Source organism: Amblyomma maculatum, chromosome 5, assembly GCF_055883805.1.
Source record: "Amblyomma maculatum isolate TAMU_Amacu chromosome 5, ASM5588380v1, whole genome shotgun sequence".
Classification (NCBI taxonomy): Eukaryota; Metazoa; Arthropoda; class Arachnida; order Ixodida; family Ixodidae; genus Amblyomma; species Amblyomma maculatum.
Genome location: NC_139348.1, coordinates 134,248,353 through 134,274,599, shown reverse-complemented (window position 1 = coordinate 134,274,599; position 26,247 = coordinate 134,248,353). Strand labels below are relative to the sequence as shown.

Here is a 26,247-nt window from a genome sequence, read left to right as displayed (position 1 = left end):
TCATCCAGGTGACTGAAACGGTGCTGAATTTCACTCTAAAACATGCCATTTTTCCACGCTACAAAGCTGTAATGTGGGGAAACCACACTAGCTGACGTTTTGACCCATCGTTGTTATACAACATTGGGGCCGTGCAGGAATGGCAACCTAAACTGGAGCGCTCGGTTTCCCCAGCCTATAGAATTGCCGCGAGCACCTTCTAACTGGAGCTAGAACGCCAATAAAGGCCTCCCCACTCCTTTGCAAAACGCGCCTAAGTTACTGTCCTTTCACTGACAAAAGTGCATTGCTGCGCACGTTTGAAAAAATTATGCATTTACAAGTTTTTGACAACAGAGAGGGGATGGGGGGGGATGGGAGGGGTATGGAGAAAGCAAAAACGCGAGGAAGGACAATTCTAACCCTAAAAATACACACAAGCAACTGCAACAGCAAACATGAAATGAAACGAGCCACAGCAACTATTGCTTGATTTAGCTTTGATTGGGTACTTAGCAGATGATGCCGAAGGTGCTGCTTGCGTGTGAGATGCAGCACGACTGTGAGGGAAGAGGCAGCTTATCGGGGAATTCACAGCAGTGGTCATACAATCGGAAAGTTCAGTAAAAAAATTGGGAGCCTCCTGGCGAATAGGAAGAGATGGCAGGTATGCAAGTGCGCTGCGCACTGGAGATTATGGATCTCTTCTGGATGTAGTGAATTAGGCATGGCAGAATTTTGAGAGCTGGGAAGCACGCCAACACTGTACAGTACGGCAGATCCAAGCTATACCAAATTACTGCCTATACTGAACAGCTAAAGGATCCCCTCGAAACATGATACATCAAATGGCTTGACGCGGCCCGACAAGTGGCATTGCTCCTAATGGTGAGTTTGTGGTCATTTTTGCTCACTGAACACTATAGGGCACGACCTTGGGAACCTACCGGCAGTGTTAGCCAGCTGAAGGTGTCACAAAATTGTGCGCTGTGAGGAATGTGATTGGCAGCAGCCTACAGTGCGGTGGTTCCATTTCCCTGGTGGCACTGCTGTTGCGTGGGCAAGCCAGAATTTTTCACACAGCAGGCCAGGCGATGAATCTGACCTAGCCGAATGAAGGCTGCCGGTGCCTTTCACCAAGGCTAGTCTCGCTCGCAATTATGGTGGAAATTCAAGCTCCAGCTACCCAGAGCAGCCACGGCCCTCGAAGATTAAGCAGCAAGAAGGAAAAAGGTCTCGTTCTGGCATACAGGGGATACCAGATATGTTGAACTCAGGCACATAAATTTATTGTGCACATCCATCAAACTGAACATTTCCTTGAAAATTCAAAGTAAAACAGTAGTGTTTGCGCTTACTCATATTGTGTTCATATGGGTATTCAATATACAGCCATAACCAGCTACAGTCAAATCTCGATATAACGAATCCTGCAGGACCGCAAAAATATTTGTTATTTTGAAATATTGATGTAATGAAAAATCTGCAATTATAAGCCAGTGGTCAAACCTAGGTACGAAAATGACGTACCCTGGCAGTAGGCATGTGTGTTGACAAGCAAAATCTCAAATATAAATGTTGCACTAACTCCAAAGCTGATTTATTTCCTTCTGCCGCGTGCAGCGAACACGACCTCGCTACATTAACTACACTACTACAGCACATACACCTTCCACTTTGCGCAAAACCTGCACGAACTTCGAAAAAAAAAAAACACACACACACACACACACACAAAAAAAAAACGTTTGCATGTGCGAATGGCACGAACGACCAATCTGCGAACGGCATACAACCAACACAACACAAAAAAGAAAAGGCAGGAGACTAGGCCTGCTGGCTACTGCGTAACGAACGACAGCGTTGTGGTGGCGCTAGGAGCTGATACGAGATACGCCGATGATGACCACTACAGTCCACGGACCATACACACAGAAACGCCGATATCTCTACTTCACGCAGGAGTTGAGAGCTGTGGCACTATTAATTTTAGCCGAATTCGTAATACTGATGTTCCTAGATTATAGAAGAAAAAAATTAAATACTTACGTTATCCTGAAAAATACATTATTTTGAAATTTGTAATTCTGAAATAGTTTTACATTGAAAACAAAAAAATTTGATGGGGATTCGTGAAAAAATTCGTTAATTTGCAAAATCCGTTAATGTGGTGTTCGCAGTAACGAGATTTCACTGTATATCAAACTCAAGCGGGATCACGAGTTGATCACGGGATTGGATCACAGAGACCATGAGGGACGTCATCGCGGAGGATACTTCTGACCACCTGCAGTTCTTCACTGTGCACTTGCATTGCACATCACACAGGTGTCTTGCGTTTCACCTCCACCCACACAGGACTCATGCAACTGAGATCGAACCCATATGCGCCTATTAATAGTCGATATAGTGACAATGCGATATTAAAAAGGGGAAAAAGTAAGTTTATCGGTAAACCACTCTTGTGATGAAATTCTTGCAGCAATGTGCCAGGGTTAAACTGCTTCGCATTAGAACTGATGTGAACGCTGCTTCGAAACTATCCCCATCCCATCATCCTGTTTCCAGTAAACTATAAACAGAGTGGCTCGCCGAAATGAAAGGAGTACAAACACCTAATTTTAGTTGTGTTTTGCCTTGGAATGTGCGCAGCACATATCATTTAGAAGCTAGCAGCTAATGTTTACGAAGAGTGAGGATGGCAAAGTGTTCCGGCAGCGCGAAGTGATGTGTCCGCTGTCATGGCATGTAACAAAAATGTGAGGACTTCCTTTTAAAAAGATTTTATTATATTGAGGTTGAACTGGATTGGTTGACACACCGTCTCCCTGGAAACTCCACTTTTAACAAAATTTCTGCAATCCTTTTTCGTATACCCGGTTAAAACTGCGTACAGTAAAACCGTGCCACAACATGAACACACAGGGCATCTGAGAGGCAGACTTTGGTATCACACTCATTTAGCAAGCAATATCGCTGTCACGTGGCCAATAAGTGTTATTAGCATTTACCCTTGAGGCAAACGAACGCCAGTTTCCCAGAAGAAGCGGTACTCACCCCGTAGCCGGCCACGGGTCCTATGCTGTGGCCCAGGTAGGGGTCAGCATACTCCCGCCCGTAGCTGTAGTAGAGTGACGGAGAGCTGTACGCGCATGGTGAGCAAACAAAAGCCACACGGTTGGGACACGCACAGCACACTCATGCAGGCATTACTGCTGATGCAGCTATTATTATTATTATTATTATTACCACTGAGGATGTGCAATGCATGCCAAAGCTAGCAAAACTGCAAGCACCATATACAACCTCACTGCTTTGCATTCTAATCCACTAAGATGCGTAATTCTAATCTCTCAACAGCAGGGTCCCACAACTTGTCTGTCACAGAGTTAAACTGCGATTGGGGCTCAGGAATGTCTCTGAACGCAACCTAAAGGTAACACACGTGGGAAATGATTAAGGTGAAGGTAATGGTGAGCGTTGCCACACCCCAACATTTGAGGTCGCCACCGCTGCGTTCACAGTGGGTTGTACGACTATTTAGATTAAAAAAAAAATATACATAGTGCAGCGTAAAGAGGAACATCCCAGGGAATATGTAATTTATTTAGTTTTTGCAAATTGCAAAAAGAGAGAACAAAGGAAAAAAAAAAGGCATACAAAGATTTAAACTGGTGTTCAGAAGCTCAAATATGTAGCGTTTATCCACTGCGCCACAGAAGCGATGGGAACGGCGGGCTTTAATTGAGCTCTTATTCATTCAACAACAGTTCTGCTACTTGTTGCCAAATGCCTGCTGAGCGCTTGGAAGTGCATTGTTTGCACATACGCCAGTACTGTACAGGGTCATCCATTTCTAGCTATAAGAGGGTCACTGCTTTCAAAGCAACCTTGCGTCGCACGCAGATGCATATCGATGCAAAACAATGCAAGCACAGAGGGAGCTGGACGTGCTGCTTCACATATCCTGCCACTTAGCGCTATTGCGCAGCTGGGTCGGACGCAATTACGATTTGAAAGCAGGGACCTTGTTATAGCTAGAAGTGGGTGGGGGCTGTACCACTGGGCACAAAAACAAGACACTGTGCTCGCAATTACAAAAAAATTAAGCAAACGGCGCAATCTAGTGGGTGGACCATGCCGTGTCAAGAGCAGCCAGATGATACAACTGCACGCAGAGACTGGGCAAGCACCACGGTCGATTCATGTCCACTGGTGGTTATCGGCAATCATCCCGGCAGACGAAAAAAAAAAAAAAAAATGTTAAGCGCAAGATTCTGAACGTCAGTTTTGACTAAAGCTGACACCTCACAGAGCATTACGCACCCCTGGTTGCCAAACTACGTAAAATACCGGCATGGCTCCACACGCTAAGAGCGTTCTGTGGTACATTATGAAGTGCACAGGTGTCAAAAGACGCAAGGACTTGACTACACTGTGCAGGATTTATGCCAACTAGACCTGTTATTGGAGGGCTTAAAAATATGCACCGCGTGCACCGGTCAGCAAACAAGCACACATAACAAGCATGACAGTTGCATGCACGACCGCCAGCCAAAAGTGGGTGGCTGCAATCCTGACAGTTTGACAATGCAGTGAAAACCAGTTGTGGTCTACACAGTGGCGATAGGCCACTATGGTTAGAGCTATCCTAGCTGAATGATGGCTATGAGCAGCTCTCATTAGACTTGCTTCGCTCGCCTTTCTGCCAAAGACACTGCAAACACCAACTGAAGGTTAGCCTTGATGAAAGGTGTACTCTTACCATGCTCTCTTTGCATGCATAGGTTGCAGATAATTTATAACAATAATAATTAGAAGCCAATTTAACTTATTTTAACAATGCACCATCACAGTCAGCCTCCGAATAAACTCACTGAAGCACATGCCTGAACTAAGCATGCACAAAGATTTGCTTTGTCTCTAGAAGGTTTGCTTTTAAGAAAGCTGTTTTCTTGAAACTTCTTACCAGCACAAAGTTCACATTTGCTGTAATTCCCGATGTCAATGGACAACTCTAACATTCCCTCCCATCCCTACTTCGTGGTATGTCGTCTGGCTTGACTTGCTTGTGCAGTTTGTGTAAAAGCCCAAATATCGTGGCACAGTGACAAACCCGACCTCCTGGGCTCAAATAAACAAGTGCCAGACACATTCACTTACTCCCGATGAAGCAGACAGCCCTCGAAGGTGGGTCAATTTAGCTTACCCAGCCACAGCAGTGTAGGAAGCCACGGCCGGCTGTGCAGCTGCGGCTGCGGCCGCATAACTTCGTGCTGCCGCTGCTGTGTAGGCTGCGCTCGCTGCATACGTGGCCTGCGTTTTCAAATGACAGCATTAAGGGTTTCATCTGAGGCATGCAATGTCAAAAGGACAGAACAGTGCACTTTCTTTTCTACGCAATGGAAAGCTTCCTGTCGAGAGTTGTCAGCTCCGTACCGGTTTGGTCAAAAATGCTGCAGAAATGTCTTACCGAGAATATTTCGATCAGTGCATGCACCCGTTTTTCTGTAGTCCAATGTTGGAAACCGTGGGCAGCGACCGCGATGACAATTGCGTTGACAAAAGTGATGTACCAAACCCTAATATATATATATCACCTGCCAGACAGTAATTAAGACACTTTTTAATACAGAGTGGCGTCCACTTTAGCTGCGCCTCGCTCATTTTTATGCGATTTTCAGTGCCAAATCAAGATTATAAATCGCCGTCGCTCGGATACTGTAGCGCTTAATCTTACTTCACGAGGAAAGACCTGCCTTTTTATTTCCGCCACAATCGAATTATATATTTCGGTCAATGATCTGTCCCTTGAATAAACAGCCCATCAAAATTCGACAGCAGACAGCACATCACAACAAACGTCTCGAGTAAGCAGGAAACAGACATGACACAGCTTGATAAGACAAGACATTGCCGCTATTGGAAATGTGGATGCGTATGCATGTCTGGCCTCTAAAACGCGCACACTTGCCTGTCCAGCAGCACTGGGTTGATTGATCCATTTCAATCTGTTCGGTTTTAACAGGCAGCAATGAGCAAGCGACAAACATGGCAGTTGCCTGCGAGTTCTTTCGGCCCAAACTGACCGCTTCAGCAATCACGACCCACCACACTAGTGCTCAGATCAATTTCCTATAGCGGGCTGCAGCAGCCCGACGGCAGCGACTGACGCAGTGCCACTCTGCTACCTTCCGAGATCCATACACAGTTTGGATCCGAGAGACAGACAGCTGAAGAAAGATTGAAATCGATCTGCATTAAGAATAAGGCTGCTGCTTTCTGGTGGCAACGAGAGCGGTTACATTGAAAATAAACATTTCGTTAAGCTAGAAGAGGTCAGGAGTACAAGTACTGTGGTTTGCAACGAGGTTTTTGCAGGCGGATTTCCGCCGACGTGGCTGCATTGCAATGAACTTACTGATGGTGATTCGTTTTCGGCCTTGGCGCCCCACGTGTGAATTGAGCGCAAGAGAAGTTCGATTCGCTGAGCAATAAATGAGCCTTCTCCTGCCAAGGAAACGTCGCTACAGCCAGAATGGACAAGATTTCAATTGAGAGCGAAAATTGAGTGCAGCCACTCTTGGTGTCGGGCAGTAATGCTCAGCGGTCTGCCCTTGCTAAAGAGGGAAGCAGAAAGAGACCTCTGCCTAAATGGTCCATAAACTGAAACCGGACGCCACTGCAATGTCTCAACGCCTTTATGCAAATTCCATTGCTTACCGGAAGCTGGTACCTCTCGGCGCCTGCATACGCAAGGAAGGGATCCTGGTACACTCTGAAAAGAAGGAGAGGGGAGCCCCAGTTACAACAAAGCGCCTGCATGAAAAGTAAAAACTTCCCACCTCCAATTTCATTGTCTGTCAACTGGTGCGATGTGCTAGGCTTTTTTGTTACTTCGCTGAACAAATAAAATTTGTGCCCACTGTCTACGGCATGGATTATGGGGAGTTTATGCTGTCTGTAACCAGATCAGCAAGCTGTTCACGAAGAAGCTCATCTTCATTTTACGAATATCTGCTGTCCCAAAGAAGTTGGAACATATACGTTTTCAAGCTTGGCACATCGTGATTAAGATGCAATTGACAATTTCTAATCCTAGAAAATTACTGCCACGTTCCCTCTTAACTGGACAAATATTATGAGAGGCCGTTATTTTGCAGTGGATGCACCTGGTCTGATGACATGACAATGGAAGAACACAGGAGTGCGCCACCATGAAAACGTCCAGCAAGCCTAGGGCAGAGCGAATAACAAGACGCCACGGGGAAGGACTACTTACGGGGTGTACCCATGCAGTGCCGAGGCAGCCGCAGCGGCTGCTGTGAGTGGAGACGGGTGGCGGGCAAAGGCGGCGGCGAAGGGGGCCGCGGCCGCGCCTCGCGCTCGGCCCCGCTGGATCGCTACGCCCCGCAGAGCGGCCACTGCACACACGCGTACATGCACACAGATTAAGGGGAAGCGAGGGACGCACACAAAGAAAAGCCAGCCTCCCTTCACAACTGCCCAGTCGCACTGGTCAATAGGATTCCCACAATTATTCCCACAGTGTTATTTGCCGTAGTTTCAATACTACCGACCCCCAAGAAACAGGCTAAAAGCTCACATCGAACAAGGAAGATTTTTTTTTCTTTCTTTCTTTTTTTTTTTTTTTAACTTGCAGCTACAAACACGTGGCTCACACCGCTCGCCCTGATGACTACAACCCTTGTTTTGAGGGCACCACTCCAATGACACTGTGGGCTATTTTTCCACCTGTATCACACCTCTCTACAGGTGTTCGGCGTGTGAAATCTGCGAGTCAGAGGCTAGACTTTAATTAGTGGAAAGACTGACTACTTGACAGACAACATTCCATACAAGAATGTTGGCACTTGTGCTGTTAGTAAATGTTGCCACATGCCCGCAAATGCTGTGCAAAGACTCTGCATTTTGCAAAGAGACACAGGAGGACTGGCCAAAAATGATGGCAGTAACAAACTAAAATGCCAAAATTCCTGAAAGTGACAATATAACATGCAAGCAGCTGGCACTTCCTCCAGGTATTGCTCAGAGTTCATTATAAACAAGAAAGGTCAGTTTTATACTGGAAAACAACAGCCATTAACTATCCTCCAGGAAGCTAGATGACATTTTGAAAAAGGATAGAGTCAATGCACTAACTACCTCTCCAATCAAGAGACCTCAAATGTAGACCAAAATGGTGTTATCAGTGGTAGAACTCTAGCTAAAAACAAACAGAGCACAATAGGTGACCTACTCATCAAAATTAATTTCCAATGCACTGTTTTTTTTTAAAAGCTACAGAAATGTGCAATGCATCGGCACAATTGGTTAATATGCTTTCCCCAGGCAAGCCTCTAGAATAACCACTTCTGCCATCTTTGTCCGTTAGGACTCTTACAAAGTGCTACCACTCTTTGAGAACTGGCCCCAGTGCCCTATTGCAAGCTTTACAAAGCCCACCGTTAAACAAAAGCAGCGTAGCGGGTTGGTTGAAATATGGAAATTGCATCACCTGTCTGCTCACCGTTGGGTATTGTCGGCGTCTTCTTGGTCTGTACCCGTGCTGTCGCATTGTTTACCTAGATGTGGGAAGAACAAAGCTGTCAGACGACACGCAAGCATGCTGCAAGTTGGATGGCAAGACATCCAAAGGCAAGAGAAGAAATAAGAACCCCAAACAGCGTGCAAACCCTTGCAAGATACTCCGCATGCTAAGTGGGCAATCACCGCTGCCAGCACCTCCACGTCATGCCTGCCTCTGCTTTCAAACAACGTCAGCATACTTTTCCTAAGAAACTCCCACCAGACACAAACAAATCCCACGAGGCTATGTGCCAAGGGATCACACGAAACAAAATCAATCACTCGCTACACTGGATTAAATGCATTCCCCGCTGCTATTTTAGATTTGTCCCACCGTCAACCCTTGGCCATTCTGTACTTCCCTGGCACAACTTATCACAGAGAATGTGAAAGGTTAACTTTTCTTTACCAGCGGTGCAAAATAAAATAACAAACAAACTTCCTTCCGTGAACTCAAAATGTCCACCCCTCTTTAGTCTGATAGCCGGAGCCTTTCGGTGACTACTACACGCGACAACACTAGCAGCTAATCCCAACATCCTCCAAGTGAACGATTCTAGCATGACCACAGTTCAGACAGAGGCAAGCGTGACGTGGGGAAGCACTGACACTAGCTTTAACGCATGCTTGCCACACTACAAATTTGTGATGTTAGTCTGCAACTCCCGTTAACGCTCAAACATTCCCCCGAATTGCCATTCTGAACGATTTCCTTCTGCCATTCATGTTGCAATTATGTACAGGTTTAGGAAAACACCGTGTAGCGACAAGAAAACATTGCAAAGGTGAAGGTTGCGCTGTGCTAACGGACTGCAGACACCAGCAAGATCACTTGCAAATATGCACAATGCGTTTATCTAAACCCATCTAAAACTTGCCGACAACAAAAGAAGGAACATTAGTTCTGCATATGAGGCACAGCTCTAATGAATGTTGGCCGTAAAATACTGCTAATAGGCTTAAGTAGTTGGCTCGTCACTAAAAGTGCGATCAGCCAGGATTCAGATGCAAATCAGCATTGCATGTTGAGTAGTAAGTTTGCAAATCTCAGCTTCTGTGCAGTGAGGTAGTCGACAAACAATGCTGCCGAAAGAAGTCTTTAGAAACCTAAGCACGTTTATTTGATGCCCTCAAAACCTGAGCCCCCCATCCTCCAGAGAATGTCTAGATTTTATTGGCGGGAAAAAAATAAAATAAAGCGCCAACAATGTATCGAGCTGTATGTAAGGTGGCAGCAGGGTAACTTAAAATTTCGTTTTTGTCTCAAGCCCTCCGATATCCTGCACACCCCAAATTTATCACTACATAAAATTCCTGGTTTGAGTGCTCCACACCACACTGGCATTGATCCAAGCAATAGCAGACGTGTCACATGTTGCGACCTCATGGCACAACGAGGAGAAACCACCGCCTCTACAGAAGTTGTCCCAGGTGTCTGCAGGTGTTTACCACAGCGCAGCCTTTGCATTGAGCCGTTTCTGCAGGTTTCTCATCAAATAAATGCACAACAGCCAGACAGGTAGAACAACAAAGATAGAAAAGACTGGGGGGTTTCCAGGAGAGTCAGCAAGGAGCCGTAAAAGGTGATCCAGTGCAAAAAACACGAGAAAAGGGGGTAAGAAGGAAGAATAGAAAAAGACCGATGGTTTCTTCGGCCGACAGCAAGCATGGTTTGGTGCACATTGCCACCGACGGTGGCTAACATCAGGTCAAAAATTACAAGAATTCAACACTGCTGAACCAAATATTGAGTGAAAGCATTAGCTGCGGGTGACCGAGCGTTCTCTCTTTCTTCTTCCACAGACCATATATGAAACCCCGCTTTAACAAAGCCGTATGGCGTGCCTTAGTGGCCTATAGGGGTAACGTGAATGCCAGGGTCCTAGCAGGCTGATTCTGACATAACCGTCCCATGTGAAACAAGAGACCCAAGTTGGCAGCTCCTGCCAACTGAGCCGCGGCTCCGATCACGCCACGCCAACCGCTTGAGTTGGGAGCACATCCCTCGTTTTTGTCACGTGGGTAAGACATGGCTACCGCCGCGCTACGCCGACCGCTTGAGTTGGTAGCCCAGCTCTCACTCTAGTGTCACGTGGATTGTGACGTCACAGCGTCACATGGGTAAGACATACGTGGCTACCGCCGCGCTACGCTGAAGGCTTGAAACCTAGTGTAGAATTGCTTTCACAATAAAAACACAAGTATGTTTATAACAAGCAAGACAACAGTGAAAGTTCGCATTGCCCTACTGGCCTCCACATTTTAGACGTGCCTCACTGAAAGTGTGCAGGCAACCATGCTTGTGTCGGCAGAGGATACCAGGAAATATGTTTAGTGTGCCGGAAGGCAAGCCGGCCACACATCAGGCCAAAAACAAACAAGGCTGCGCCCAAAGCTGCGGGCTTTTGGTGAAAGAGAGAGGGCATTATGTTCTGATAATTAAATTTAAATTCCTTTAATGGCGTCTTTCAGAGTGCTTTACGCATGGCAAGAAGGTGCTTTTTGGCAGATGCTGAAAAAAATGTCACATCCTAAAGGTTTTTTCCACTAAAACTTTAGGCTTATTAAAATGCTGACATTATGCTCTAATAGAAACCTGCCAAAAGCAACCAAAAAAAAACCACAAAGTTAATCCGATAATGATTATATATGCTACAAAGTTAATTACCGTGGCATAACAATGCATTCAATGACGGCAGTGACACACTGCAGATTGGTAATGAAGCAAACAAAGAGGCAGAAGTGGTGCATTTAACAAAGCAAGTTAACTTGCACGAACTCGTCTTGCAGTCTTTCTAAATCTCAGCGGGTTGGGCTAAAAGATTTGGCTGCTAAGCTTTCGACACAAAGGCAGCCAAACTACGCTGTGCCCATCCTCACACAAAAAGAGGGAGCCAAGGACGCAGCCAAGTTAGTCCCCGAGACGTTCAATAGGGGGAGCCACACAACCAGACATTTTCCATCAGGCACCGACAAAGACTCCGCACACACAACTAGAGAGGCACAACAGACCACGGCTGCACCCCCCATGTTGCCTCTACCAGCAGCAGCCAACACACAACTACGCAGAGGTGTGCGCCCGTCAACCCGACAGACCCTGCCCAATCATGCGCTTGACCAGAGAGAGACCCATCAATCAGGCAGACCTCCCTAAGTCCGCGATTACGATTTGTAACCATCAGCACATCCGCTGTGGCAAAAGTTGCTAATTTTCTTTGCTGCCCCTGCTACGCTTGCCCTCCCTTGTTATCCACTCCATTCCCATTGGCTCTTCTCACTACATGCCCAGCCCATTTCTTCCAGAGTTCCACTACAATATCACCTAACCCTTTATGGTGCTTCATAACAGATTGTGTACAATATGAACCGGTAGCTCTCTCAGTGTGCCCTTAACTTAATACAGAATTCCTCATTTCAGGCAAATTTATTATCTTTCACCATGCAAATGGGGTACCTTAAACACCAACTAGCAAAAAAGAGTGACCTTGACAGCACATCCTCCGCATAATCCTTCCTGGCAGACTTTTCCACCAGTACTGACACTATTATACCACAATCCTGTATTTTTTTGCAGCCATCAGCATCCTTGGAACACAGAATGAATTTATGACCAATAATTTCCCTACTCCTGGTACATTAAATTAGTTTCATACTTTTAACAGCATAGAAAAATTTTATGCAGGCTTGTAAAAGGTCTTCCTTTTCTGCTGCAAAATTGGTTTTGCTGAAGCATAGCATACTAATTTGATGGAAAGATGTCAGCTTTGGATCGAAATGACAAGTGGTGCCCGAAAGGGTTAACCAGCTCCTCATTATGCATCTCCCAATGAATGTGATCAATGCACATCTCATGTGCCAAAGCTATCTGCAGGCTGTAGGGTATGCAGTAGCGAAAGTGACGTAGAGCTGCACACATAGTGTTCCAACTTTTTCCATCAAGAATATAATAGCAGCAACTGTGCAAGCAAAAAAAAAAGTTTAAATTAACCTGCTCACCCAGCAGTTCTGGCAAGCATTAACAGCACTGCAAATATTTACAGGTTCGTTATGAATGCTAACACAGCAGAGCTTGACCAGATTCTAAAGCCTGCAGGTGCTGTGCGGGGATACTCCAGATCTCTCTCTGGACAAAGCCAAAGCAAAACATTTCTCAAAGCCAAGGCCGGCGATCATGTCTCTACACTTAAAAGTACTTTTTGAGCAAACCATCACGCCAATAGCTGCCCGTGCGCACACACCTACGATGCTAGGAATCTCAGCATTACGAGTAAAAACCACAAAACAAGAGCTGCGAGAGGGCAGAGTCTGTCTGGGGAATGATCCCGTCCCCGTGATCTAAGGCACAGCCTGCAAGCAAGAGGCACACGTTCCATTGGTTTGGTTCCCTTTGAAGAAGAAGAGGAGAGAAAAAAAAAGAGCAGAGAGAAGAAAAGAACAAATGAAGACTTGGGCCGTGCTGCAGGCAATGCTCTCTGGTGTGGTTATTCATCCAGCAACCACTCTAGCTCCCCGCACTCTGGCCCGAGCCGAGCACAAGCGTGTTTGGTTCAAGGCACAGCCACCAGGCACAGCTGCAGACGCAAAAAGGAGGGGGGCCCCACTCACACCCTCTCCCTGCTGCTGCCGTTGCTGCCATTTTGGCCCCAAGCTAACTGAATAGCTACGCGCAAATTTGCAACTTAGCTCGGACTCTCTTTAAACGCAGTTATAAATTTATTCCTATTTTTAATTATTTTTCTGGGAAGTACCGATGTAGCCTTGCAGCAACAGTTACACTGTTTTCAAAGTAACGCACGGCATTTCACAGATTAAAATTCGGTGCTGCTTAAAATCCACATGATCAAATACAAAATTTTTCATTACCAGAGAGAACAAACATTCGGCATTCCAGCCAGTATACATGTCCCTTTAAGCTTCCCAAGATGATATCTTTCATTGCTCGAGTGAAAAGGTTACTCAGTGTCCAGAACAGCTAGAAGGCAAGCAATCAGAGTGCACTTCCTGAAACAAAAGTTTGCCTATACTTCAGCAAGAGTTGTCGGGCTAGTTGGCTTGAATCTTGTAATCCCATGAAAGGTTATGCACAAAAAGGACTACACGAAGACAGTAGACACGACAGGGTTGCACTTGCCCTGTTGTGTCTACTGTCTTCGTGTCGTCCCTTTTGAGCATAACCTTTCAAGGGACTACAAGGTTGTCAATACTTATACAGCACGTTGCGCTATTACCGGCGCGCTGTAGAATGATTCTCCCAGCTAAACCGCGGAATCCTCGCAGCACAAATTTCGTACAAAAATGGCATTTCGTCGTTAGTATTTTTAAAAACCAAAATTGTTTGCCGTACTTGCCTGATTTAATCAGATGTTCTTATCGTATTCAGCGGCGAAGAAAGTCAAGCCGCTGCCCCAATGCTGGCACCGTAGGCGCCATCTTGTGCTGTTTCCTCAACTCTGTCACCGTAGAAGAGGCGATAGAAGGCACCGCCGAATACGATAAGAATGCCTGGTTTCTTCCTACTAGATTAGGCAAGTACACCAAACAAATTTGGTACTAAAAAATGCTAGACGAAATCTGTACAAAATTTGAGCTGCGAAGATTCCACAGTCTAGCTGGGAGAAGCGTTCTATAGCACACCTGTAATTGTGCAACACGCTGTAGACTTGGCCAGTCTGCGTCTGTCTGCACAGATCCTGAAAATGAAGTCTGCCTACACCTCCAGACTTTGCCCTCCAGCCGGCCTGGCTACACTACCCCAAAACTAAACTTTGCTTGTACGCTATGCCACGTACTAGCAATAACATGAAAATGAGGTTTGCCCACACTTGCGGACAATGCCTAACAGCCAGCCTGCACTACGCTAAACCAAAGTCCGCGTTAATTTGCGAACTATGCCAGCCGGTGACGACACTACAGTACGGATCTAAATCTCGAAATAGTTCGCGCAGCAAGCAGGAGAGGGGCAGGGGCCCTGCGGGAGGTGAACCGTGCGCTCATTCTCAGAAACTTGCAGGAAGGTTTTTTTTTTTTGTAATTCTGTTTTTCCCAGGCGAGCAACATTCTCTCTCGAGCGAGTGGGCAGAGAGGCCTTTTCTGAGGTCTTACCTTTGACCTAATAAACAAACTTTTTTTCCCACCAGCGTTTTAGCTAACGCCGGCCTCTAAAGCCTCGGAGGTGGGCGACACACTCTGAAGGAACGAAAGGTCAGAAGTCACACCACTGTAGGGCAAGTACTGTGAACACACCCACTCCAGAAATGACATATACACTTTGTTCCAAAGGTTGCACGTTGCACCAAGCCTGCAAGGAGGCCCCTTCTGGCTTGCCTCTCTTCCGCAATAAATTTTAATTAGGCAACGTCCTACAGATCAATGGATGCTCTCTACTCATACTTTGTGAGCGATACTCTGGCCAATATGAAATGGGTACACAACCTCTGTCAAATGTTCGGACCCCACCTGTTTTTTCTTTTAGTCATATTATGTGGAGTGCAACACATGTTCCAAACCTCTCTAAGGTAAGATCTCAGCTCCTGCCCTCTCCAATGGGCAGGACTTCCACAAATACCATAGGAGCCCTGTTAGAAAGCTTAGAACCCAATGCCCTGTGCTCTAAACTTCTGCAAAAGGCTGTACATTCACTGTCGCTGGGGCAAGGAAGCTTTCAACTTTTCATCGCGACAAAACAAAGGGCCTCAAGGAGGGGGGACCATGCCAAAAAGTAATGCCTCCATGCAAGCTTGATCAACGTGAACCACACACTCCTTACACTTCTCCAGGCTTAGGAATTGTAACTCTGTGCCTGGTCAAAGAGAACCACATGATCACACAATTTCCCAACCACTTCCGTAGAAGTGTTTGGACAGGAAAGAAAGACGGCAGCAGGATGACCCCAAAAGGGAAATAAGGAGAGAGGGAGAGAGAGGGGGGGGGGGGGGGGGGCATGATACATGGATGAGCAAAATGTACCCATCCGAGGAGTAAAGGTATGTGATATGGAAGCACCACGTCAATAATTTTGGGGACACGTGGGGAACAGCTGCAACTCAATGCAGCAAAATGGGGAATTGAGGAGGGTGGGCAAAATAAGATGGGTAATGTGAACTGTGTGGGTTTGGGATGGGTTGAGTTGGGGGAATGTGGTATTCGTGGGAAGAGCACAGTGGACATCTTGGTTTTTAGTCAGGCAGCAGGTTGGCATACATGTCACAGGTTTAAGGGCAACAATTAGAGGGCAAAAAAAGAAAGGGGGGTAAGATTGGGTTGGGGGGGAAACAAGGAGCATAGAGAGAGAGGCAGGGCAAACATAGAGAGAGAGGCAGGGCAAACTGGCCGGAGAAGTAGGTAAAAAAAGACGTCCATGCACACCTCGATCTTTCTGCCTTCGACAACTGTGCCGTTCAATTGTTCTCGTGCTCGGTCCGCATCCGCACTAGTTGCGAACGTGACAAAACCGAAGCCCTGCATGCAAGAAAGAACAAAAGGCAAAGAGGGGCAGCGCTCCAGACAGCAGAGGTATTTTTTTTCTTTTTGTCCACAGGTCAAAAAGATCAACCATGCACCACCACGCACGGACTGCCTGCGCCCCAGCCGGGCCTTGGAAAAATCCCGCGCACAATGCAGCAACAAACTTGGTGGAGGTGCCGGAGGAGGGGAGTAGGAGGAAAAAAGTTGGTCTTATTCCTTCTCCTTTTCCTCACCACCCCGCCGCCGCCGGCTACCCTCCCCGGACGACAAAGCAGTGCAAAGGTGCAAAGCGCTCGGGGTCGCAGGCTCAGGGTCGCAAGCGGTGACCACTCACTAAAATGGCTGTGCCGAGATGGGAGCAGCACAGACAGTGACAAGCATTTCAACTAGAACTGAACCCTGCTCTCCCAAAGTATACCCACGCTAACTGCCATTTGACTTTTTTTTTTGCCTCTGCAGAAGCGGCTAGACTGCCCCAAATCTGCCAGTCATTTAGACCTCCCGCACTTTAAACGGAGAGGTGAGGTAGAAATGGGAAGTATTTAGCCCACACATGCCCGCTTCACAAGAGCTCTCACAAGAGCCATCAGGTGCCCAAATGGCAAGTGCTCCTTACACAGCGCTCCTCGAGTACCGATCACGCACATTTTTTTTTTTTTTTTCAACGATTCCTGGGCGCTGTAAAGCACCAGCAAAGTAGAGCTTGTCACTGCTGTTTCTGAGCACTGATGCACCTAGAGCCTAAGGTAAGCTTAGAGAAACACGAAAGGCACATGAAAGCCATGCAACTTCCGAGCACCGCGGCCATCTGCAAAACCCCCGGCAAACTCCAGCAGACCTTGAGCCGCGACCGCCACCGCGCGCCATGGCGTTCAAATGCAAGTCACCCAAAGGCCCGGACCGGTTCGCATGTCCTTGCGTTATTGTTGCAGTGATGTTTTAGGCATGTTTGGTTGCGTTCCGTGCACCATAAAGAAAAAAAAAAGTAAACAATACACACGAAAGTAAGAGAGAAAAAACAACAAGCTCAGTTTGAGCGAGCTGGCAGAGAGTTGTGTCCGCTAAGCACCCTTCCCCTTCTTGGTGCCCATTGGTTCTAGCCAGAGCCAAAGTTAGGGTGCAGGCAAAGGGTTCCAAGGAGATGCATTTAGCTGGGATAGAACCGCCAATTTCTTTATGCCCTTGTACGCTGGATGCACCACAAATGGCTAAAATTCTGCCATAATCACAAAGGTGTGTGTGCTTGTACATACGCATGCGCACGTCTCCCTATTGCCTAGCATGGATATAAAGCTACTATTCTTAGCAAAGTCGGCAAAAAATGGTCCTGTGCACATATTCTGGTACAATAGGGCTGCTCTCAACAGCAGCTTCGCCGTTCTAAGCATTCTGAAAAAGCCTAGCCCTTTTTTCTCTAGTTTAGCTGCTGGCAATTGTTTCGAGAAAAAAAAAATCTTTTTCACAAAGGTAACTGCCAATTTTGAGCAGGTGACCAGCCAAAAACAGGTGACACCGTGCCGAAAGCCAATCATATAAGCAGCTGTTATATACTTAAATACAACCCGAGGATCAGTTTGGGGAAGGCCAAGCCTGTGCCGATTACAAAGTTTGGAGCATGCCACAGCGTCCCTCTGCACGTTAGCTCTCAGGCGTAGGGTTCCAGGGGGGCCCACAGAGACAACCTCTGCCACCTTGCTGCGTAGCGTGAACGAGCAGCTGAAGACACCTCTCCGAAGAGCAGACATTTTCACAGCTTGCAAGACGGGGGCATACACACACAAACACTTTTCAGCAACAAATACCAGTGTATTTCTAAAGGCAATCTGATGCAAAAAAGTAAAAAAAAAAAAAAAAAAGGAAGGCAAGAAAGAGTGCAGAGCAATGTAAGAAAGTGCGGTTACTGCACGGTTACTAAAAAACGAGAACAGCTTGCATTGCTTCACCTTCTGCCACAGACCCAAAAAGCAGGCAACCAGAAGCGACAAACATGCTTGCTTTGTTTTTTTCCCCCCCTTTTCCAGGGGTAAGCTATGATCTCAAGCACTACACCTATAGCACCCAGTGAGCCTGAAGTGAGCACGATTGCATCCCGAAAAAGCATTTGAAAATGTTGTTCCTACAAAAGTGAGTATCTTTAATCCATGCACAGAAATGCATCTGAGTGATCCGTCAACATCCAGCAAGGCGTCGTTAAACCTCGTTAAACTTCGAGCACACACTCCCCACCCAATGTGGGGTAAGAAGGCCGGTGAGTGGAAAACTATGAAATTGGAGCATGCCAATGCAGTGAATTCAGGAAAAAAACTGATCAGCCAATGTGAAGCTCATTGCACAAGTTCTGAAGTTACTCTAGCATATAATACCATAAATTATTGGCAATTAGAACCCAACCTAAAATGGCAGCTTATTTTAACCGGAGGCCTGGTCTCTTAAGCATGTAATAAATTGACGCTGTGACTTGAAGTTCTGTGTAATTCAAACTATATTTTGGTCCCCCCAGTACAAATTATTAAGAGCGGAGTGTGTAATGGTTCCATGGCCGGAATCCCCAGCGAACGAAAAGGGTGCCAGGAAAGATGCCTCTTGTTTGTCCACTGCCGCACGCATCTCCTGACCGAAGTGGCGGGCGGGGCACAAGCGGTAGGCTAGCTAGCTACTTCAGAGTTTGTGCAGCTGCAGCTTCTCAGAAGCATTCCAGGTTGAAGCTGCAGCCAGACAAAATGCCAAACTGCAGACGAGACTTGGTGCGAACAAACAATGTCAAATGTGCATGGTGCAAGCATGAATACTTGGCAAGCTTTTACCACTGGGCAGAAGGTGAACCAAAGCTAAGGAAAAAAAAAAAAAAAGTTTCCATCCATCAAGACTCTGGTTTTAGAGAAACGGCAACATTATTAGGGTTGTCAACAAGTGAGGGGCGAGCTGAAGAGACAGGTGCACTCGGAGAGATCGCCTTCAGAGCGGCTCAGCAGCTGAGATTCATTCAATGCAACAGGTGTCAAAAAAAAAAAAAAAGAAGAAAAAATGATTGTCAGGGTCAACAAGAGGTCAAGAACTGTCTCACTGTAGCAAGGCCATGTCAAGGAGAGAGAGAAATAGAGGGAAAAAAAAAAAAAGAACGAAAAAGAAATACAGAGACCATAACCAACTAACACTGCATACGCTCCTCTATAGGCAATGCCAAACCACCACCACCATTTGCCATGACAGAAGCACCAAAAACTGTCGTGTCAGCAAGGAAAGAACTAAGGCGAGGACAAGGCAGAACAAAGGCAGTGTCTCAGCACGGGAGTGATAATGTCATCGAAGAGGAAAAAGGAGGTGCGGAGCAGTTATGGGGAAGACAAGGAACAGTTAGGAAGAAAACAGAAACCAAGGGAAGGAGGAGAGTTGCAGCAATCATGGTGGTACGGAGCCTGCCTCGGAGGAAAGAGAAAAAAGTGGGAGAAAAGAAAGGGCCGATAAAGTGTGCTAACTGGGGCCCCCAGGTTTTGATTTTCATACTGACCAACCAGGGACGATGACAAAAGGAAAAGTATGAAATCACTGCTCAAGTTGGGGAGGCTGTACTGGCACCAAAGTAGCAAGCAGTCATCAAGAAAGTATGTGGCGATTCTCGGTGATAGGATAGTAGTAATAATAATAAAATTGGTTTAATGTCCCAATGCACTTAGCTGCTCAACTATCTTGCCTTGTGCAAGCACTGCACAAACACCTCCCATACCCAACTATCGTGCATTGAAGAACCCCAGGTGGTCGAAATTTCCAGAGCCCTCCACTACGACGTCTTTCATAGCCTGAGTCAGTTTGGGATGTTAAACTCCATTAACCAACCAACTAACCATCAACTATCGTGCCTTGTGCAAGCACTGAACAAACACTTCCCATGCTCCGTACCACCATCGGAAAATGCACCCTGCAAAAAGCAGTAAGAAGAGAAAGAGGGGAGCAACACATTGAGAGAGCTGAGATGCATTCCTTTTCTTCCCCGCAGCCTCTCCCATTCAGTGCTTTATAGAGTACAGTCCCAAAGTAAGCAAGTCTACAGCAGTGTCGCAGAAGCCACAACTGCAGAGTAAGGCACAGGGTCAGAAATGCGCACGTTAGTCTCCGTTGAAGTAGTCAAAATAAAAAAATGCTGACCCCGCATCAAACTAGATCAATGCAGATTCGAAACAGACCGCACCGCAAGAAACCCAATGCACCGAACAAATGAGCACCAACTGTGGGATGTGCATGGCCGGCCAGAGCTCGCTGTGTGGTTCAAAACTCAAGACGAGCTCGTGCTGTCAAAGGCATATGGAGGACAAACTGAACGCAAAGGGGCCAACTCGAAACTCCCGCAGAGTACCAGAGAGCAGCAGTGAATGGTCTAGAACCGAAATGAAGAGCTGTCATTACATGGATGATGTGAAAGAAACTACAACCAGATTTCGGCCTAGCAGTGGCGTTCCATGCCATACTTGAGAATTTCTCTCAATTAGTCCCTAAATTCTCCAATTCACACCTTTTTCCTACAGCATCTTCAAATCTCTTGAAATTTTTGAAAAAAAAAAAATAAAAAATAAAACAGCTATTTTGATTCATGATGCCAACACATTTTTTTCAGATATGATGGGACCTGAAAAATGCTCATAATAACCTCCCAATTCGAAAATTCATGAACTTCAATAACAATAGAAAATTGTCCATACGGAAAAAAAAAAAAAAGAAGGCTGGGGAAAAGAAAACCTATTATTTGGAAAAACATATGATCCAAACTGCCTGATTATTTTCAAAAATTTAATTGTTGAATGAGATAAAAGGGCATTTAGAATTAGGACTTTCATTGCATAAGAAGTGTAATTAGAATTTAGAGACTTCTGTATGCACAGCTCCTTTTATAGCTCTCGCAGGATTCAGCCTCTATTTGCACTGTCACAAGAGCAGAGATCTAGCAATAAATTCGGTCCATAGGCGACAAGCAGAGATTGCTTCCTTGGTTGTTTTCAGACTGCATACAGGCCAGAGTCATGCTTTCACGTCCACTCTACCTTACGTTGCCAATATGAGAAATGTAGCATGGCTAGAGGTCACGCGCACGTTGCGAAATAAATCCACATGCACTAGTTGCTTTTATTATGGCCTAAAACAAAATGCCCTGATTGTCTACTGTTAGGCTGGGACCGACTACATTAATTGAAAAATAATAAGCCTCAGCATGCCCCAATCAAATCTACAGTATGAATAATAACTTGCAACATACAATGCTTGCAAAACGATAAGTATTTTGGCGACAAACAGGCGCTGGGATTGCAAGCAAATGCTCAGGGAAATCATGCTAACGCAGAGCACACGTCTCAGTTTCATGTGCCGACCGATCCCAAAGTTGGTGCTCATTTGAGAAGCAAGCCTGGTTGAGGGGAGATTAGCAAGAGCTAACTAACAGCAGTGAGACAGATGACACCATCCTGACGGTGCAAAACCGGAAGAAAAATGCCAGAAACAGAAGAAAAAAGGAAACAGGTAGCCACAGGAGGAGGAGGAGGGCAAGTAGAGCAGAAAGTAGTGGAGTCGAAAGAAGCAGCCGCAGCAACAACTCTCTACTGTAACACCAACGGTCTCAATCAGCATTCTCAGACGGTACAACAACGACAACAGGCTAAAAGAGGCGTGTGTGTGAGTTCGAAAGATCCAGAGAGAAAAGCGGCAAGTGAGGAGCGATGTGTGGGGGAGGGGCGTAGGTATTGCAGGAACAGAGGGAGGGGAAAGAGTGACGGATGGGGGAGGTCAGGGGCTAAATTTCCCTTCCCCTACTTTTCCCTTCTTACAGGAGGGAAAGGGAGCAGAGAGGCATGGGAGTTGGATGGATGATGACACTTTTCAATCCTTTGCCTCTTCCATGAGACTTCTGAAGACGCAAGCAGAGGTGTGCGAATACTTTTTTTTTGTTCCTTTCAAAACTGAATAGTGCGGCCTTGTACTGAACAGAATACACGTAAAACCGCGATAACCCCAAATCGAATGCATTCAATACTGATATTAATATTCCATACTTGTGTGAATAATCACGCAAAAAGGTGACTGTATGTCATCCCTTAGCACAAGCAGCGACACTGTAACTAGTAAACTTTGAACTATTGCTATCGAGAGACATGACACTGGTATCTAGTCTCCACTATGGCTTGCACCCGCTGCGGGGGTTCAGCAGTCAGGCCGCTCGACTGCTGAGCCCGAGGAAGTGGGTTCAAACCCAGCCGTGGTGGCCTTGTTTTGATGGAGGTGGACGGCAAGGTGCCAGTGTACTGCACATTGTCAGTGCACGTTAAAGGGTCCCAGGTGGTCTAAATTTAAAACAGAGCCCACCATGATGACATTTCTTCCGAGCCCATGTCATTCGAGACGTTAGGACTCTTACACCATACCATAGGGTCTGCAACATGAAATCAGTGTAGTAGCTCTATGACTCTTGTTATATGCATGAAATAATTATCTTCACTACTGCTCATAGTTGCTGCAGTCAACCAACCAGCACCTCATGACAAGGGATACGACTTATGTAAGAACAAGCCTCCGAGACTGGGCACAAAGGTTAAACCAACCTGCCTCAGTCCTACCACATCACTTAATCCATAAAACTATACATGAGCTTTATGAACACCGCTGCATGGATAGACTGCACAGTGTCAGTGAAACCTTGATCCAGCGCAAACAGATTGTGGCAGCACACTGCACGGTGCCAGAAAGGGTCTTATTCTTGAAAACAAGCCTCATTCAATTTTTGTTCCAGTTATCTCAAAAACCGAAAACAGTAAATTGTGGGGGTTTGTCATCTCATAGTGAGACACAAGCTATGAGAAGTAGTGTGGTAGTAGAGAGCTCCAGGTTCATCAAACCTTAAAGAAGTAGAGAAACCAAAGGTTTAGACGTGCCTTTTGTTTTTTCTTTGGGTAAGGGCGCAAGACAACAGTGAGCATGAGCCGCTATGTGGGATATACTTACAACGGCTAAATAGTTTAGAGCTGAGTTGTTTTTCGCAAGCAGTTTTAGTTTCGGTTTCAAGCACCGAACAATGATGGCTGTGACAACACAGACAACAAGAGCTCACGTGCCATGAAAAAAGAGCAACAGCTGTTTCAATAGTTTGTCAGCAGGCTCGTTTATGATTTAGTTTAAATGAAAGTACACAAAATCAGCGAACACATTGCAGTTTATGTACGTCTCATGTGACCTTAAATTGTCCGTGACGTCACAGCCATTGCTCAGCAGTTGAAACCGAAACAGAACGAAGAAAACATACGAGTGTCTTATTAAAGATAGTGCTTAGCACAGGAGCATTCTTGTATTTTGCCTCCATCAAAATATGGCCACCACGGATGGGATCAAACTCACAATCTTGGGATCAGCAAACAAACACCCCCCCCCCCCCCCCCCTTCCCCCCGAGTCTTAACCAAGAGCAGGCTGAGAACATTAAACACATTTGACTAGTTTAAAGTAATTTGGAGCATTCGCACACCCCTAGATGCGAGCAGCACCTGCCTTGGCAGTTGAACATTGCTATACAGGCAGAAAGTGCAAACAACTGTGCGGCCGCTGACGAGGGTGCGACCGCTGCCTGTCTTAACGAGCCCTCATGCCCGGGCATCTTTTACCCTAAAGAATCAAATGTTCATGTCAAATTCACTGTAAACAAGTATGGAGTCGCAAAATGTTTTCGCAACAAGTCCCGTGCACTGCGATCAGTAGTGTAACACTGACAGTAAGAGCATACGCAAAAAGGGCAGATGCTCTGTTGAGGCTGCATATGACTAAACTGCTACAGTCAAGAAAAATAGTGCATACGAACTCATTACTGTAGTGATGTCTGTTTTGCGGGCAGCCTACTCGTTAAAATTTCAAAATAAAAAAAACGTATGAAGGAAAAAAAGGATGCTCATCCAATCTGCTCACTGCCATAAGCAGAGAAAAAAAGGAAGATATCAAAACGCTTGCATAGCATAGACGTCTTATTAACACTTGCATCAAGAGAAAGAGTTGCGGAAGCCTGTGCAACAAGGTTCAACTGCCAACGTCACCTCTAAACTGTACAACCGATTGAGTTCAACGTCAGTAAAAGCTGAGGTACTGAAAAATAAAAAATAAGGAAAACAAAGTACAGGTGAGCAAACAAAACCAAAGGATGGAGAGAAAGATGAGCCTCGAATCTGATGAGTCACAGTGGCCAACAGGAAACCTTGAAATGCTACTCGTATAGCACGTAAATTTTTCCATTCAAGCTCGCTGAAGCATCATGGGACAGTTATTCTTCCGATTGGGAGCCCGACTTACACACCTACCACATCTACCTCTGATAGTCTGAACCGTCCGAATAACTGTAGTGAAATAGCAATCTCAAGTTAGATTTTGGTGAGCAGCGACCGAGCCCCATACCCGTGCCCGCTACCAGCGCAATGCATACAACACAACTCCCCGCATAAAAAACAAACAAAAAGTTATATGCAAACTGGCTTCACCACAAAGATACTGAACTGCACAGAGTTAGCATAGCTCACTTACTGCTGACAGCAGGGAAAGATAGCTACCAGGATTCTTCCAACTTGACGCCGGAGCATGTGCCGCACAGTGATCCGAAACTTACAGGTACATTCACATGTTGCCTTGCCATTTGCCTCCGACTGCTGGCACCACAACTGCTTTGTTGCCAGTCGGTTAGTTAAGATCTGGACGCAGTTCATTATGTAATCTTGCAGGATATTACACAGAGAAAGAGTTCTCCGAGGGCACAAGCCTTTACCTTGGGCCAACGAGGGCAGTAGTGGTGGGAGCGACAGTTATTAAATCTTAGCTAAAAAATACATATATATATAAAATACAATGCAGATGATGAGTGAAACTGGTACAGCAGAGTATGCATTAACATTAACATATTAATGTTCACGCTGGTCAAACTAGCTGCTGCTGCTGAGAGTTAAGATTCCATCAGAAGGTGTTATGCGACCTCTTCACACTCATTGCGTCTACACTGTTTGGCGACCATGGTTGGCCCCCCTCGCCACGTCGCGTCCCACCCTCTCTTGTTTATATCCCCTTTAAACCCTTTCGTCTCTTCTCAAAGAGGGGACCGAACTCTGTTAAATGCCACATAACCTTGGGCGCTATGAGGGAGGAATTAGTCATCTACTTGAATCTACTCCACCTTGGGAAATGCCTCTAAAAACACTGTACCGCAACAATTTGCCGCCTGTTTCAGTCTTTTCACTGTTCTGAAACGAATCCACCCGTTATGGTAGCACCTGGGGGGAGGCAAGAAATTTAGACTGTTTATGTACAGAATCTCGGCTCTAAAACTGGCCTCGTTGGACAGCACGCACAAATAAATGTAACGGTAATAAAAATGGCCAGAATGATGGAGCATGTCAAGGTTTCCCGCCGCCACTGCCACAATGCTCTTGCAGAGCTGGAGCAATTTTAAGAGAAGAGGAGAACGCACACTGCTGGAACTGCTTGAACAAAAATGAACATGTAGTACATGTGTCCTTTGTTCAAGCACAGCGGCAGAACCTCAAGGTAACCAGAGTGCACACTGTCATAAAAAAAAAAAAGGTTCTTAAAAAAGGACACATGGCCGTAATGGCAGGTTCAAGAGTAGAACCAATAAAGCACACAGCAGCAACACACAGGGAGACACTGTAATGAAAAAGGCATATTTAAATATAAACAAGTTGGCACCTCAACAGCAGCTGAAGCTGCTGAATAAAAAACATGGGAAAGAACTTCAATTCAGACATACAGGGACGTTTATGCACCTATGAACAGTATGAAAACATTCTAGAGGGAACTGTTTCTCTGATAGCAAACCGTGGAGAATATTGAAAGATATTCAATGCATTTACCCCACATTAGTAATGCACTACCATAAACTGTCAAAACCCAACTCGGAGGTCATCTTTAGCCCTCCCCGCAATCACAAAGAGCAGGACATGCACAAACGTCTCCATGTGTCTGAATATGTAATACCCGCAGCAAGTATGCTCGCCAGTTACCACCCACAACAGTAGGGGATCTGCTTTACACGACATTAACCAGCCCACAAAGGAACGCTGAGCTCGAATGAAAGTAACAAGTTATGAGGGAAGAGCAACTTGCTGCGGAAGGTTTCGACACTGGCATTTTTCGCTTTGGACAATCAGCATGCACAGCAGAACTTCCGGAGCTAGAGGTGCCATCAAGTGCCA

The 26,247-nt window shown here is 46.0% G+C and overlaps 1 protein-coding gene across 6 annotated transcripts in view; it reads right to left on the bottom strand.

Moving 5' to 3' along the window:
• Nucleotides 1-26,247, bottom strand: part of LOC146189617 (RNA binding protein fox-1 homolog 2-like) — a 384,063-nt gene that overhangs the window by 1,813 nt on the left and 356,003 nt on the right. For 3 of the 6 annotated variants that reach the window (XM_084604382.1, XM_084604379.1, XM_084604385.1), the window contains 6 exons: nucleotides 15,934-16,026; nucleotides 8,498-8,564; nucleotides 7,262-7,403; nucleotides 6,703-6,757; nucleotides 5,189-5,295; nucleotides 3,037-3,121 (listed from right to left, as the gene is read on the bottom strand). In XM_084604382.1, the coding sequence (XP_084460508.1) occupies nucleotides 3,037-3,121; nucleotides 5,189-5,295; nucleotides 6,703-6,757; nucleotides 7,262-7,403; nucleotides 8,498-8,564; nucleotides 15,934-16,026 (549 nt within the window). The remainder of the gene's footprint in view (nucleotides 1-3,036; nucleotides 3,122-5,188; nucleotides 5,296-6,702; nucleotides 6,758-7,261; nucleotides 7,404-8,497; nucleotides 8,565-15,933; nucleotides 16,027-26,247) is intronic. The other 3 variants (XM_084604380.1, XM_084604383.1, XM_084604384.1) reach the window with 3 other exon arrangements.